The 16,613-nt window shown below is 47.0% G+C and overlaps 1 protein-coding gene across 1 annotated transcript; it reads left to right on the top strand.

Annotated features, from left to right (window-relative positions):
• Nucleotides 1-1,674: 1,674 nt before the first annotated feature.
• On the top strand, nt 1,675-6,360 carry TLCD2 (TLC domain containing 2). The gene is made up of 4 exons (XM_081219403.1): nt 1,675-1,947; nt 2,170-2,252; nt 2,476-2,558; nt 3,115-6,360. Exons 1-4 carry the CDS (start codon nt 1,772-1,774, stop codon nt 3,565-3,567), a joined length of 795 nt encoding a protein of 264 aa, XP_081075529.1. The 5' UTR covers nt 1,675-1,771; the 3' UTR covers nt 3,568-6,360.
• Nucleotides 6,361-16,613: the final 10,253 nt, after the last annotated feature.

Below are 16,613 nucleotides of genomic sequence, written 5' to 3'. Positions count from 1 at the left end.
AGAATCAGTATAGGGCTTCCCTGGTGGCGCAGTGGTTGAGAGTCCGTCTGCTGATGCAGGGGACACGGGTTCATGCCCCGGTCCGGGAAGATCCCACATCCCACATGCCACGGAGCGGCTGGGCCCATGAGCCATGGCCGCTGAGCCTGCACGTCCGGAGCCTGTGCTCCGCAACGGGAGAGGCCACACAGTGAGAGGCCCCGCGTACCGCTAAATAAATAAATAAGAATCAGTGTAATTTTTAAAACTTTTGGAGAGGTGAGTGTGGAAGAAATGAAGGGATGCCCCCAGCCCCATTGGTTTAATGGGGTTTTGGTGGAGGAGGAGGGTTGTGAGAACGTTTTGGGGAGCACCTATTCGTTTATGAATTTTATTCTTTGGGAGTGGCTGGAATCCACCCTCTCCTGTAGAGGGAACAGCTCTCTGAATTGGTGACAGCCATCTAAAGAGGAGTGGAGTAAGACAGAAGGAAAACAAGTAAAAACCTGTCAGTCTTCAGGAGAGGGAAATCTCCCCACCCCCAAGGCCGAAAGGTTCTAGAATCCTAACAGTCCTGTCTCTAAAAGCAAGATGGGTCTTCGTTTTTCTCTTTGATTCTGCCCCAATCTTTTTTTTTTTTTTGCGGTACGCGGGCCTCTCACTGTTGTGGCCTCTCCCATTGCGGAGCACAGGCTCCGGACGCGGAGGCTCTGGACGCGGAGGCTCCGCGGCCATGGCTCATTGGCCCAGCCGCTCCGCGGCATGTGGGATCCTCCCGGACCGGGGCACGAACCCGTGTCCCCTGCCTCGGCAGGCGGACTCCCAACCACTGCGCCACCAGGGAAGCCCTGCCCCAATCTTGAGGTGACCCTGTGTGACCTCTCCTTGCCTCCTCAGATTGGAAGAGATACTCACTTTCCCCGTAACAGGTACCAAGCCCTGGGGGAGGGGTGCTTTTCAAGGCTATAGGGCTGAGTGGTTCCATTTTGCCTCCCCTTCCTAATAGTGAGGCTCCTCTGGAGGGCCCCCAAAAGAGCTTAGGGGAGGAGCCCCGGTGGGTCGCTTCTCCAAAATGGGAGCTGTTGTTCCCTATGAGAGGTACTGTGTAAGCGGGCAGGACTCCTGGAGTTACGGGGTTGCTGGGATGTGTTAAAGGTCTGGAAACCTCGGGAAGTGGTGGCTCTAAGGAAGTGATCTGCCCCCTTCCCCACAACAGAGACCGGGGTGGGGCGCGGGGCAGACTGGTGGCGAGGTGTAAGCACGTGGGAGTGGGTTGGCTCTGGCCTCTAACTTAAGGGCTGCGTGGGTGGCATGGGCCGGAGGAGCAGCAGGTGAGAGGTTAGAGACGGGAAAGTTAATGGGGCTGGGCCTCTGGGAGTGTCAGGTGAGATAAGTCATCCATTTCTGGATTTGCGAGGACTTCGGGACACATGGGGCTTGGGAAGACCCCTACCGACATCCCGGAAAGCCTCCCTGAGCTCCGTTTTCAGGGTTTGGTCCCGGGAAGCCCCCTACCAGACATCCCCGGCTGGGGCGGGACACGATCGATTGCTGTGGCTCCAGGGGCGGTGGCCCCACGGCTGCTCCAATCACCACCCAGCCGGGGGTTGGGGGCGTGGACGAGCCCTGGAAAAGTTCAGGCGGAATCCGTAGGCGGGGCGGGCGGGGGAGTCCAGGGGCGCAGCCTTGCCGGGAAGCTGGTTCGCAGTCCCCGCAGGGGGCGTTGGATGTGTCGGGACTGAGAGCTCAGGAGCCCAAGGGACGGATCCGGACCTAGCCGGCCCGCCAGGCCATGGCGCCCTCTGGGCTCCTCGTGACCGGCGCCTCCTTCGCCGCCTTCCGGGGGCTGCACTGGGGGCTGCAGCTTCTGCCCACGCCGGGATCTGCTGCCCAGGACCGTTGGAAGTGGCGGAACATCTGTGTCTCCCTGGTTCACAGCCTGCTTACGGGGGCCGGGGCGCTGCTCGGGTGCGGGGCTTAGAGGTTTGGGAGGCACCGTGGTGAGGGTGAGATAGAGGGTTGGAAGGCTGGGATTAGAAGACCCGGCGGCACCTTTAGAATCAACGTGAGGCCTCGAGAGTCTGAGATGGGTGGGGATGTAGATGGGTGGGCGGTGTGGATACGTCCACGGCGGGAGAATAAGATCTGGGTCTGCACAGACGCTGACCATGGCTCCCCCATCTCCTCCAGGCTGTCGCTGTACCCTCAGATGGCCGCCGACCCGATTCATGGCCACCCGCCCTGGGCCCTGGTGCTGGTGGCTATATCTGTGGGTGAGTCTGCAGGGAAGGCTGGACCAGTTTGGGGTGGGGGACAACCTTCCAACGGTAATTCCGGGTCTCCTTCCCCGGCCCGGCCTGCCATGGGGTTAAATGTTTCTGGCGGCTTTACTGAGAGAAACTCAAGAGCTGGGAAAAGGAGGGAGTGGAGATTCCTCTCCAGACTGTACACTGGCTTGGGCGAAGCCTAACACCACCCTCCCCTCCTTGCCCCCAGGTTATTTCCTGGCCGATGGAGCTGACATGCTGTGGAACCAGACGTTGGGCCAGGCCTGGGAACTTCTTTGTCACCATTTGGTGGTGAGACCTGGGGAGAGGCAAGACAGGAAAGGAGGGATGCCTAGCCTGGGGTCCCCAATCTCTCAGCAATTTTCTGTCCTATGACTTCCCAGAGAGTCTGAGCCCTGCTGGTGCTTGATCCTCCCAACCTTAGGCTGAATTGGTGGGGGGAGGGGATTGACTGCTGGCCACTGCTGGGAGTCTGAGCACTGTCTATGGAGACTGTATTCCCACAGGTGTGGGAAACTTTGACTATGGAGCTTTTCTGAGAAGAGGGAGCCCCAGTATAGGGCGTGGGGATAGGGTGTGAAAGCACAGGAATGCAAATGAAGGGGGTGGGGTTCCGTGCAGACGCTGCAGCTCCAGGGCAGACAGCCTAGGCGCCCAAGCTGCTTCAATTCTATGGAAGGGTTGTTTCAAGCCCATTCAGGCCCCTACCATAAGGTTAAGCGTAAGGTTGGGTTTCGGGAAGGGGTGCCACAAAATGCTAGGGAACCCCTCTCAAGGACTGGGATATTGGAACATGATAGGTGGTAGGTCATGGAAAGTCCTCTGACCTCTGACCTTGGCTCCCCAGGTAGTGAGCTGCCTCAGCACCGCCATTCTCTCTGGCCACTATGTGGGCTTCTCTGTGGTATCTCTGCTCCTGGAGCTGAACTCCACCTGCCTGCACCTACGAAAGCTGCTGCTGCTTTCTCGCCAGGCCCCATCCCTGGCCTTCAGTGTGACCAGCTGGGCCACCCTGGCTACCCTGGCCGTCTTCCGCCTGGTTCCGCTGGGATGGATGAGTCTGTGGCTGATCCAGCAACGCCACCAGGTACCTATTGTTCTGGTCATCCTTGGTGGAACTGGACTGGTCACTGTGGGTGCTACGAGCATCACACTGGGTGTCCGCATTTTGGTCAATGATGTCCTGCGGTCTCGGCCCCGCCCACCCATCCCTGAGCACAAGGAAACCAGGGGCACCAGGACATGTTGCGATGGTGAGCCTGTCACCAGGGATGATTCTACTCTCAGCCTGAAAGACTGAAGAGAAGCCCCAGGCTCCTCCTCTGCCGGTCCTGGGGGAGGTAGAACCAGGACAAGGAGATGGTGGTCTTCAATGCACTGTCCCCCAGGGGTAAGGCCTGGACTGGGTTTTCAGTATCTCAGTTCCTCTTCCAGCTAACTCCTGCATTCCTAGGATCTGAGAAGAAATGCTAATATTCATGGGTGCTTGGGAACCTGGGCTATTGTTCACTGAATCCCATCATCAGTTGACCCGCCCTTTCCAGCAAACTAACTCCAGAGGTATAGCCTGTGTTACCAATAAAGGGTGGCAGGAGGCATGAAGCTGGATGAAACTGCCAATGGGAACAGAGACCCTTCGCTTTAGCCCAGGAATGGATGAGGAAAGATGAAGTCCTACTAGGATCAGAGAGAGATCTAGTGCCAAAGGGGTGGAATTGGAGAGAAGAGAGACCTCACCTATGACCAAATGATGGCAGAGGGAGGAGGGCACAACAGGTGAACAGGTGCTATGCGTAGCCAGTAGGGATGGACATAACGGTTGCCAAGAGACAGAAGAAATTGGACCACAACAATTGCTGGTGATATTTCTGGTTCTCAAAGTCACACTATTCTGTTTGTACTTCACCCTCGTCCTATACTGAAGTCCAGAGCCATAGCAGGAACTCAGCCACCCATTCTGGGTGCCCAGTGTAGGGTCTTCTCAGGGCCAGGCTTTCATGGAAGAATGAGGGCAGAGGCAGCCAATGAGGTAGGCTTCCACTCGGCTGCAGAGGAATTAAGGAATATCTGACTCTTCTGGGATTCATCTGCAAGCTCCCCTTTGTCCCCTGCTGCTTCTACTGCATTTTTTTCTGTTGCACAAGACCCCTCCCTTCTTCAGGCAGAACATCCAGGTTATGGGAAGTTAAGCAGATTAAAGTTGCTATTCTACTAAACAATGGACAGAAATAGATAACCCTTAATTATCCACAGAAAAGATACATGAGCAAGAGCAAGAGGCAGGAAGATGAACGCATAAAGTGGAGCTCGAGAGAGACAAAGGGAATGAAAGCATCAGACATATACTGATTGAAGGACAGATAGAAAGAAAAAGATTTGCTTCAGAGAAGACACAGAGACGAAGAGAGATGGAGGGCAAGACAGAATCCTTGGCGGAAATAGAGAAAGTCTGTTATAGATGCGGAGAAGAACGAAAATCATAGAATTGGTTAAATGGTCATAAACAAAGAGGACAAGCAAAATGGAAATAAAGGCTGACAGGAAGGGATCCCAAAGGTGGAAGGTACAGATAGTCTAGACAATGAAACAGGGAGAGTGAGTGACAAGGAGGAACCACCAGACTCCCGGGAGACAGAGGTAATAGTGGCTGGTAGATTAGCAGAGGGAGACGAGAGAGAGGTGGAAATAGAGATGAGGGGGATGAGTCAGGGGAGCTGAGAAGCAGAAGAACAGAAGGTGGAGGAGGCAGTCAATGGAAAGATTCATTGACAGAAAAAGCAGGCAATATGTTGAGTTGGAGACAGGCAGAAAGACAAAGGACAAACAGCTACAGTGCACAACACAGAGACAGGGGTTGACAGGAACTGAGAGGCAGAGACTGGTAGGACGATGAGAAGTAAGCATCGGGGATGTGAAATGACAGAAGAATAAGCAAAGGGACTGAAGAGAAGCACAGAAAACGGGGGGTGAGGGAGGGCAGAATGGTGAAATAAACATCCAGAGGAAGGAACAAGGAAAAGGAGGGAGCACAGAGATGGAGAGAGGAAAAAGCATCGTAGAGACGGGATAAAAGAGAGAGAGGGATTGTGAGATATCCCCATCAGAGAGTCATTAAGACCAAAGCACAAAGGGGGGAAATGATGAACAGAGACTGAGGAGAAACTGCGACAGTTGGAAGTAAACGCAGGCAGAAAACAAGAGCAGAGGGCTTGAATGTAATCAGACTAAAACCAGAGATGCAAAGGTGTGGAAGTTGAGGTAGAGAAACGAAGCAGAATTCTGTCAGAGTTTGTCCTTAACGGACGTAGTATCTTCAAACCTCCATTTGCTATTTTAACCAAATGCCTTGATTAACGAAAACATTGTTTTCAGCTTTCGAAGAAAAAGAAATGTGACAAACCCATGGGAGGAATCTGTTCCCTATGTGTTCATGTCAGTATTGATTCATTCCCAGCCCTACACCTTTTCTTTTGCCACTGCCATGAATTCATGGTCCAAGTGAGTTCCCTTCTTGGGAAAACTTGGTAGTGTCTATGAAGGGTGCCCAAGAACTTGACCATTAGGGAAATATGGCTATTTCTATGCATTAACTAGTAAAACCCATACAGGAAGGGATTAGCTACCTGTGCAGGTAGGACATAAGTGGACACTTGAAGAATTTTGGATCACACACAAATTTCCATCGTGGAGACCCAGTGAAACTTCAGGAAGGCAGGACTGGGATCATGATTATAATTCAGTGGACGTCTCATCAACTGGACCAGTTATAGATGGTGGACCAGATAGAGATGAGATGATGGGAATCAAAGAGCAATCGTCAACTGGGAGCCTGGAAAAGAGAAGCTCAAAACTGCAGAGGCTGGCAGATGCTGTGTTTGGTACAATGAGTTGGGTCACCATGGTGGTGCTGTGTCAGACCTCACCATGGCCCAGTGAAGTGGTCCTCAAGACTGATTCCATCCATGCCTACTGAGCTACTGGCTAATGAATTCTGTCTTCTGGCACAGGGGAGGGGCTTTCCTGGATGGGAAACGTTGGTATTTTATGGTCTCAGAACACTATCCTGATCAAAAATTAATAAATTGCTATACAAATAATAGCATCAGTCTTTTGTGAGTATGGTTACTTTGAGTCACTTTTCTTGGCTCCAGTCGTATCCTAGTTTATAATGCATGCTGGATCATGGAAGATCCAGCATTTGCTGTGAGAAGATCTCTTGGCACTAACTCTTTGACCTACAAAGCCCTAAAGTGGGGACTTCCCTCATGGCACAGTGGTTAAGAATCTGCCTGCCAATGCAGGAGACAGGGGTTCGAGCCCTTGTCCGGGAAGATCACACACGCTTCAGAGCAACTAAGCCCGTGCGCCACAACTACTGAGCCTGTGCTCTAGAGCCCATGAGCCACAACTACTGAGCCCACGTGTCACAGCTACTGAAGCCTGTGCACCAAGAGCCCGAGCTCTGCAACAAAGAGAAGCCACTGCAATGAGAAGCCCGCACACCACAACAAAGTGTGGCCCCTTCTCGCTGCAACTAGAAAGGCCGCACGCAGCAACGAAGACCCAATGCAGCAATAAATAAATAAATAAATAAATAAATGTATTTTTTTTTAAAAGCCCTAAGTGTTCTAAGATCCTCTACTATGAAAAGACAAATCAAATGTATTCAGTAGAATGGATTTAGAGCAAGAGAATGGATTCAGACAATTTATAGTGATTCTCAAATGCCAAGAGTTGAACCCAAAAGAAGCTTTTAGCTAAATTTATCTTGAGTTAACAAGAAAATTAGGGAAGTCCCTGGCGGTCCAGTGGTTAGGACTCCGCGCTTTCAATGCCAAGGGCGAGGGCTGGATGCCTGGTCAGGGAACTAAGATTCTTGCAAGCCACGCAGTGTGGCCAGAAAAAAAAAAGAAAGTCTTTTTTCTTTTCTAAACAGAAATCTCCATAACTGAATTGTCAAAGCATTGTTGTATATCAAATCTGTGTTTGTTTGGCTGAAGATTAGGAGCCCTCACTCTACAGGAGATTACACAAGGAAAGTTATTCTTTAAAGAACTGTTCCTTTATTGAAGTAAAGTATTTGTTTAGTATCTTTAACTTCAAGTCATAGCATCCTAGGCTGAACATGTGTTGTGCTCCTACCTCACGAGGTACCTTTGGATACCTTCTCTCATTTAATCCCACACAATAGAGACGCAGCCTATTTTTCAGATGAGGAAACCAAGGTAATTTCCTCAGGATTACCTAGCTAGTTAGTGACAGGGCCTGGACTTAAGCCCATATGTATGTTTATTTTCTATGATAGCACCTGTGTCCAACATCTGCTATTTTTACCTGCCTAGCTCCTCTATCACTCCCCCTTCAAAGGGCATGTGACTCAGGCGTAGCCAATCAGAACACCATATCCTCTTTCCCTGAGATGAGCTCATGACTTAAGCAAAGCTATGAGTTTCAGCACCTTGCCGTCTGCTACAACTTTTGGCTGAGATGCACTGTGTGCTAACATTGCTAAGCCAGTAGGTTGATGTAAGACAGCTTCCCTGAGCATGAAGCCAAGACAGAAAAAGAGGATTCAAATATGGAGAGAGATTTCTAGCATCATTTAAATATCTGGATCAAACTCTGCCTGAAGCAAGAACTTCCCCTGGACCATTCAGTTACACAATTCAAACAACTCCCAGATTTGGACTTCCCTGGTGCCTCAGCGGTTAAGAATCCGCCTGCCAATGCAGAGGACACGGGTTCGAGCCCTGGTCCGGGAAGATCCCACATGCCGCGGAGCAACTAAGCCCATGTGCCACAACTAAGCTCTAGCCTGCGCTCTGGAGCCCAAGAGCCACAACTACTGAAGCCTGTGCACCTAGAGCCCGTGCTCCACAACAAGAGAAGCCACCACAATGAGAAACCCACGCACCACAACGAAGAGTAGCTCCCACTCGCCGCAACTAGAGAAAAGCCCGCATGCAGCAACAAAGACCCAACGCAGCCAAAAATAAATAAACAACTCCCAGATTTGCTTGAGTATGAGTTAATTTTTTTCGCTTGTAACAGTGAGTCTTTACTAATACATCACCTTCAAGATTATCTTACCATTTCATTTTTTTAAATCTTTTTTTTTGGTGGGGGTTGTGCTGCTTGGCTTGCAGTATCTTAGTTCCCTGACCAGGAATCGAACCCAGGCCCCAGCAGTGAAAGCGCCAAGTTCTAACCACTGGACCGCCACGGAATTCCCTTACAGAAAATTAAAGCCTAGAAAAGTTAAGTGACTTATCCAAGTACACCCAGCTAGTTTGTGACACAGCCAGAAGTAGAATCCAGGGATCCTTCTTATACACTATTTTGCCCCTTTCTTTATGGGAAGGCTGAGGAATGGAGAAACTTCAAGGTAGAAAGTTGACAACTGAACATCAGTCAAATCAGATAAATTGTGTCTGAGGTGGTATTTATAAGTCAGGATGCTTCTTCGGTTGGAAAGCCAGACTTCTATTCACCAAGTATCGTATCGATTTCTGCACTTTTCAGGAATGCAGTAACCGTGCAGGGCAGAGGTCCGTTTCGGCATTCCCCTGCAGACGTGAACAGTGTTAATTCAGTGTTGAGAGCACATTCGTTCCCTGCCTCTAACCAGGTGGGGGACAAAACTTCCCTGGCCACACCTTCCACAGGAAGCAGACAAGGAAGTGATTCTCAGACTGAGTGAACTCTTTCAACTGAGATAAGAATGCAGGCCACGTGGGCTGCATTTAGAAGTAGAAGAAAGGGAGTTCATTCTTGTAGTGGAAATGATGGGCCCTGCAGGGGTTCTTCCCCACCTACCACCACCCAAATCCCCCCAAAACAGGCTCTGGGGTAGTAACTGACATTCCAGGGATGGTAAATGATTCCTTTGGGTTAGACTTTGCCCCCTCGCTCTGGCCGGCCTGCCTGTCTGTGCCTTTGGAAGGATTCCTTCACCTCCTTGAACTTCACCGGTTGGCACTGCTAATCCCAGAGGCTGAGAGACTGGCACAGAGGCTCTCTCGGTCCCGGATCCCAGGTCAGGGCACTGCTAGAGGACAGGGAAGCCCAGGAACAGGGATGCCACAAATGACTGCTGCTGCACTGGCCCAGAGCAGCACCGCCAGTCAGCCCTTGTCTCCCTCTCCTCGGCAGCTTGTCCAACCATCATTTTCCTCAAGCTCCTGCCCTTCCGTCCCTAACCCTGGCTCTTCCTAGAATCCAAATATTTCCACCCTGGCAGCAAGCAAGGGTGGGGGACTGGGGGGATGGAGGAAATGGCGGGGGGAGCCTAGCCTAGGGCAGCTGCATTTCCTTGACATATATTGAATTTTAAAAATTCATGTGAACTTTGCATTCTGCTTCAAAATCTTTTCCTATCTATCTCTTTTAATATAAAATAACATTTGAAATAACTTAAAAGTATAATACTTGAATTTTTTTTTTAATTTTACAAAATGTCAAGTGAAACTGTCAGTTTTACGATCCAGGAAGATGTGACATTCTATTTTGTGGCTCTAACTATTACTGGCACACTCCACCTTATTTCTCTTTTCAACAAGTATTTATGAACATCCTACTATGTGCTCGAACACAGGAGATATAATAGTGAGTAAACAAGTCAGGGACCAGGCTACAGGGAGCCTGCAATGAGGATTTTGTTAAAGTGGAAAACTGGAAAAATTGGAGTTATCCAAAGGAGGGAAACCAGAGGTAAGGGATGTAGAAATGGGTCAGCCAATGATCCACAGACTAATGAACTGACAACCTGGAGAGGAGGGGATTGTTGCATCCTGACATCCAAGGGATGTCCAGCATATTTCCTCCCAGACCTATACCGTTTCCTGTATGCTCCTGGTCTGTGCACAGCACTGCCCTAAACTCACTGTATAAAACAGGAACTTAAGAATCATCCTCAAAAAAAAAAAAAAAGAATCATCCTCAAGCCATGCCACTCCACCTCCCCCACCCCGCAACAAGTCCAGTTAATCACTGAGTTCAGAATGGCTTTCACATTCAGTCATTCCTTTCCATTTCTTTTATCCCACCCTGGTTGTAGTCACCATCATCTCTACCCTGGGTGGCATGATGATAGCCTCATGACTATTTTCCACTTAGCGGTCAGTCTGTGATTTTTTTTTTTTTTTTTTTTTTGCGATACGCGGGCCTCTCACTGCTGAGGCCTCTCCCGTTGCAGAGCACAGGCTCCGGATGTGCAGGCCCAGTGGCCATGGCCCACAGGCCCAGCTGCTCCGCGGCATGTGGGATCCTCCCAGACCAGGGCACGAACCTGTGTCCCCTGCATTGGCAGGCGGACTCTTAACCACTGCGCCACCAGGGAAGCCCTGTGATTTTTTTTTTTTAAATAACTTAATTTATTTATCTTTGGCTGCGTTGGGTCTTCGTTGCTGCGCGCAGGCTTTCTCTAGTTGCAGCAAGCCGGGACTACTCTTTGTTGCGGTGTGTGGGCTTCTCATTGTGGTGGCTTGTCTTGTTGCAGAGCACCAGCTCTAGGTGCACAGGCTTCAGTAGTTGTGGCTCGCAGGCTCAGTAGTTGTGGCTCACAGGCTCTAGAGCACAGGCTCAGTAGTTGTGGTGCACGGGCTTAGTTGCTCCACGACATGTGGGGTCTCCCCGGACCAGGGCTCAAACCCGTGTCTTCTGCACTGGCAGGTGGATTCTTAACCACTGCACCACCAGGGAAGCCCCTGTGATTGTTAAAATACAAATTGGATCATGTCATTCCCCTGCTTAATACCATCCAGTGGCTCCTCCTTTATTAGGTAGGGGCATAATTCATGATATGACCTGTAGGCTTCTTCATGGTCTCCCCTTGTCTACTCTCCAGATTCATTTCATGGTAATTTCCGTTTCACTCTTTTTTTTTTTTTTTTTTTTTTTTTTTGTGCTACGCCACATGGCTTGCAGGATTTTAGTTCCCCGACCAGGGTTTGAACCCTGGCCACGGCAGTGAAAGTGCTGAGTCCTAACCACAGGACTGCCAGGGAATTCCCTGTTTCACTCTTTGTGTGACTTTATTCAGTTTATAAAATATGCCATGGGGGCTTCCCTGGTGGTGCAGTGGTTAAGTATCCGCCTGCCAATGCAGGGGACACGGGTTCGAGCCCTGGTCCAGGAAGATCCCATATGCCACGGAGCAACTAAGCCTGTATGCCACAACTACTGAGCCCATGTGCCACAACTACTGAAGCCCATGCGCCTAGAACCTGTGCTCTGCACGCAAAAAGAGAAGCCACTGCAATGAGAAGCCCGCGTACCGCAACGAAGACCCAATACAGCCTAAATAAATAAATAAAATAAAATATGCCATGCTCCTTCCTTTCTCAGGACCTTGCACAGACAATGCCCAATGCCTGGTAGGCTATCCATTCTCCCCTGTTTCCATCTTCCTGGCTCCCCTCCTCCTATCCCACCCCCTTTATCTTATACATTCTCACTTCTCAGTGCTCATTTCCAACATTTCTTTTCCTAAAGACATTTCCATGACCCTCCCCCTACAATTAGGTCAAATCTTTCTGTCTTCATTGGAAGTATTTATTACGAGTTTAATTGAAGGACCAATTATGAGCACTTGAGGAGAGCCTCTAACATGAAATATGTAGAATATGAAAAATGGGAAAACACAGAGAAAGCAAAGACTATTCATGGAGAATAAAACTTCAGAAAAACTCATTATTTTCCTCAGAGAGATAAGGGAATATATCATAAGCATGAAATAATATACTACCAAAATTTTAAAAAGAATTCAGACAGAACTAAACAGAGTATATGAAATTTAAAAGTGTGATATTGGAAATGAAAAATTCATGGAAGAGTTGGAAGATAAAGTTGAGAAAATCTCCCAGAAAGAAGATATTAGGGACAAAAATGAGACAATCATGGTACCAGTCCAAGAAACCCAACATCAAAATAATGGGAGTCCCAGAAAGAAAAAAAAAGAAAAAAGAGAACTTCCCTGGTGGCGCAGTGGTTAAGAATCTGCCTGCCAGTGCAGGGGACATGGGTTCAAGCCCTGGTCTGGGAAGATCCCACATGCCTTGAAGCAACTAAGCCCGTGCACCACAACTACTGAGCCTGCGCTCTAAAGCCCGCAAGCCACAACTACTGAGCCCACGTGCCTAGAGCCCGTGCTTCACAACAAGAGAAGCCACCACAATGAGAAGCCTGCGCACCGCAACGAAGAGTAGCCCCCGCTCACCACAACTAGAGAAAGCCGGCACACAGCAACGAAGACCCAACACAGCCAAAAATAAATGAATAAATAAATAAATTTATAAATAAATAAATAAAGTTGTTTCCTGAAGATGGAAATTCCTTCTTAAAAATAAAATAAAATAAAAATAAAAAGGAAATCATCAGTGAAATCATGAAAGAAAAAGTTCAAAACCAAAGAACACGAGTTGCCATATTGATGGATCCATGGAATTCCCAGAATAGTGAAAGAAAGTAGATTCACATCAAGCAACAACAGAATTAAATTTCAGAACATTGAGATTAATGCTTCAGAGCGGAGGGAAAAGTTATGTATAAACACCGGGAATCAAAATGACGTCGAACTTCTAAACATCACACCAGAAGCTAAAAGGCAATGGAGTAATTTCACCAAAAATTGGAAAGAAAATTATTTAAAAGTAGAGTCTGTTACCCAGCCAAACCATCAATCAAGTATGAGGGCAGAATAAAGGTATTTTCAGACATGCAAAGTCCAAAAAACGTTATCTTCCATGTACGCTTCTCAGAAAACTGCTAGAAAATACACTCCATCAAAATGAGGGAGACAATCAAGAAAAAGGAAGAGGGAACCCTCTTGTACTGTTGGTGGGAAGTAAATTGATACAGTCACTATGGAGAACAGTATGGAGGTTCCTTAAAAAACTAAAAATAGAACTACCATATGAGCCAGTTATCCCACTACTGGGCATATACCCTGAGAAAACCATAATTCAAAAAGAGACATGTACCACGATGTTCATTGCAGCACTATTTACAATAACCAGGACATGGAAGCAACCTAAATATCCATTGACAGATGAATGGATAATGAAGACGTGGCACATATGTACAATGGAATATTACTCAGCCATAAAAATAAATGAAAATGAGTTATTTGTAGTAAGGTGAATGGACCTAGAGTCTGTCATACAGAATGAAGTAAGTCAGAAAGAGGAAAACAAATACCATATGCTAACACATATATATGAAATCTAAAAGAAAAATGGTTCTGAAGAACATAGGGGCAGGACAGGAATAAAGACGCAGACTTAGAGAATGGACTTGAGGACACGGTGGGGCAGGGAAGGGTAAGCTGGGACGAAGTGAGAGAGTAGCATTGATATATATACGCTACCAAATGTAAAATAGGTATCTAGTGGGAAGCAGCTGCATAGCACAGGGAGATCAGCTTGATGTTTTATGACAACCTAGAGGAGTGGGATAGGGAGGGTGAGAGGGAGGTGCAAGAGGGAGAGGATATGGGGATATATGTATACATATAGCTGAATCACTTTTTGTACAGCAGAAACTACCACAACATTGTAAAGCAATTATACTCCAATAAAGATGTAAAAAAAAGAAAAAGGAAGACCCAGATGTAGAAAACAGGAGATCCAACACAGAAGAGAAGAACTTCACAGTTCGATTGGTGAAGGGGAATCCTAGGAAGAGAGCTGTACAGCCAGCAGAGAGGGAAACTGATATATACTACAGCAGGTCACAAAGCTCTGGGAAAGCCTTTTTTTTGAGGGGGAAGGTGAAATTGATAGACTACCTTATATGTCTGAACATTTTAAAAGAGATTTAAAAACTAATGAAGAGCCAGAGGAGAAGTTGGCAGAATCCGTAGAAAACTAAGCAAATGCAGCTATTAACTATGGGCAAAACAAACAGTTGCATAGGAAAATAAATGTAATCATAGCTTACTACTTGAAAAAGCTGCAAATCTGTGGGTACCGTCTGTATAGACAGGCATAATAAAGTTTTTTGCAATAAAGTTTTTTTATTTTTTTACATTTTAACTTCATGTAAATTACTGATGACAGAAGGCAGTGGGGGTGAGGGCACTCGACAGAGGGGTAGGAGAGATAATTTAAGGGGGGTGGGGACTTCCCTGGTGGGTCCAGTGGTTACGACTCCGCGCTCCCAGGGCAGAGGGCCCGGGTTCGAACCCTGGTCAGGGAACTAAGATCCTGCAGGCCACAACTAAGACCCGGAGCAGCCAAAAACAAAAACAAAAACAAAAAACAAAAAACAAAAACCAACCAAACAAAAAAAAACTTAGAGGGAAGGGTGAGGGGAGGTGCAGGTTTCCTCCCTGTAGCCTGGATCCTTAGCAAGGGGTAGGGCTGTATCTGAAGACCTGGGAAATAAATGATCATCTCAGAGGCTGGGCACATACTCCAATACTGTGTCCTTCACAGAAAGCTGGGGAGGGTACACTAGGTCATGGCTTTTAGAGCCAGACTACTTGGATTTAAATCCCAGATTTTCCACTTATTAGCTATGTGGTCTTAGGCAAGTTACTTGACTTCTCTGTGCCCCAGTACCCTCACCTGTATAATGGAATGATAATAATAGGATTATCATGAGAAGTAAATGAATTAATGTTAATGTGCTTAGAAAAGTGCCTGGGGGGCTTCCTTGGTGGCGCAGTGGTTAAGAATCTGCCTGCCAATGCAGGGGACACAGGTTCGAGCCCTGGTCCAGGAAAATCCCACATGCCACGGAGCAACTAAGCCCGTGAGCCACAACTACTGAGCCCGCGTGCCACAACTACCGAAGCCCGCATGCCTAGAGCCTGTGTTCCACAACAAGAGAAGCTACCGCAATGAGAAGCCCACGTACCGCAAGGAAATGTAGCCCCTGCTTGTGGCAACTAGAGAAAGCCCACGTGAAGCAACGAAGACCCAAGGCAGCCAAAAATAAATATATTAATTAATTAATCAACTATAATTCAGTAAAAAAATAAAAATAAACATAAAAAGCGTTTAAAAAAATAGTGCCTAATACAGAGTAAATGCTATATAAGGGCTAGCTATTATTACTGCATGCACAATTATGTAAATATTGAGTATTAGTCTCACCAAAAGAATAATGTAATCATACTGAGAGGGTGGGGTAGTGGAAGGGTGTACATGTGTATGAGAGGCCAAGGGGAGAGTTGGACTTCAACTTTTTTTTTTTTTTTTTTGTCTCGCCACGCCGCTTGCGGGATCTTAGTTCCCCAACCCAGGATCAAACCCACTTCCCCTCCATTAGAAGGCGGATTCTTAACCACTGGACCACCAGGGAAGTCCCTACTCAAACTTTCTGCGTCTGGGTTTCTCATAAGTAAAATGAAGATAATAATACCTATTTTGTAAGGTTGTTTTGAGGGTTAAATTCGCTAATTATTAACTTTTTGTTTTGAAATACCTTTTAGGCTCATATGGAAGTTGCAAAAATAGCACAGAGTGCATAAAGATAAACATATCGATCGATGGGATAGAACTAAGAGTCCAGAAACAAATGGTCAGTTGATTTTTGCCAGAGAGGAAAGAGTGCCTTTTTAACAAATGGTGCTGGAACAACTGAATATCCACATGTAAAAGAATGAATTTTGACTCCTATCTCACACCACACACAAAAATAAACTCAAAGGGAATCATAGACCTACAGGTAAGAACTAAAACTATAAAACTCTTAGAAGAAAACATAGGATTACATCTTTGTGACTTGGGTTAGGCAATGATTTCTAAGATTTGACACTGAAATCATAAGCAATAGAAGAGAAGATTTGATGAGTTAGACTTTATGCAAATTAAAAACTTTTTTGCTTCGATTAATACCATCCAGAAAGTGAAAAGATAATTCAAAAAACAGGAGAAAAATTTTGCATATCATATATATGACAGGGAACTTGCATCTAAAAAATGTAAAGACAACTCAGTTTTTAAATGGGCAAAGGATCTGAAAAGACATTTCTACAAAGAAAATATATATGTGTTACAACAGGGATGAACCTCAAAAACATGCTAAGTAAAAGAAGCCACTCACAAAGTGACAAGAGTCACTATTCTATGATACCCTTTACATGAAATATCCAGATCAAGCAAATCTGTAGAGACACAAAGTAGATTAGTAGTTGCCTAGGGCTGAGGAGTAAGAGGTGGGAGGAAGTGGGGAGTGAGTGCTAAGGAGTACAAGGTTTCTTTTGGGAATGATGAGAATGTTCTGGAACTAGGTAGAGATAATTGCACAATTCTGTAAATATACTAAAAAACATTGGATTGTATACTTTACACAGGTGACCTTTATGGAATGCAAATTATTTCTCAATAATGCTGTTTAGAA

This window comes from Mesoplodon bidens (assembly GCF_964165515.1).
Source record: "Mesoplodon bidens genome assembly, chromosome: 19".
Lineage (NCBI taxonomy): Eukaryota > Metazoa > Chordata > Mammalia > Artiodactyla > Ziphiidae > Mesoplodon > Mesoplodon bidens.
The sequence above is the reverse complement of the archived record's forward strand: the minus strand, read 5'-3'. Positions and strand labels throughout refer to the sequence as shown.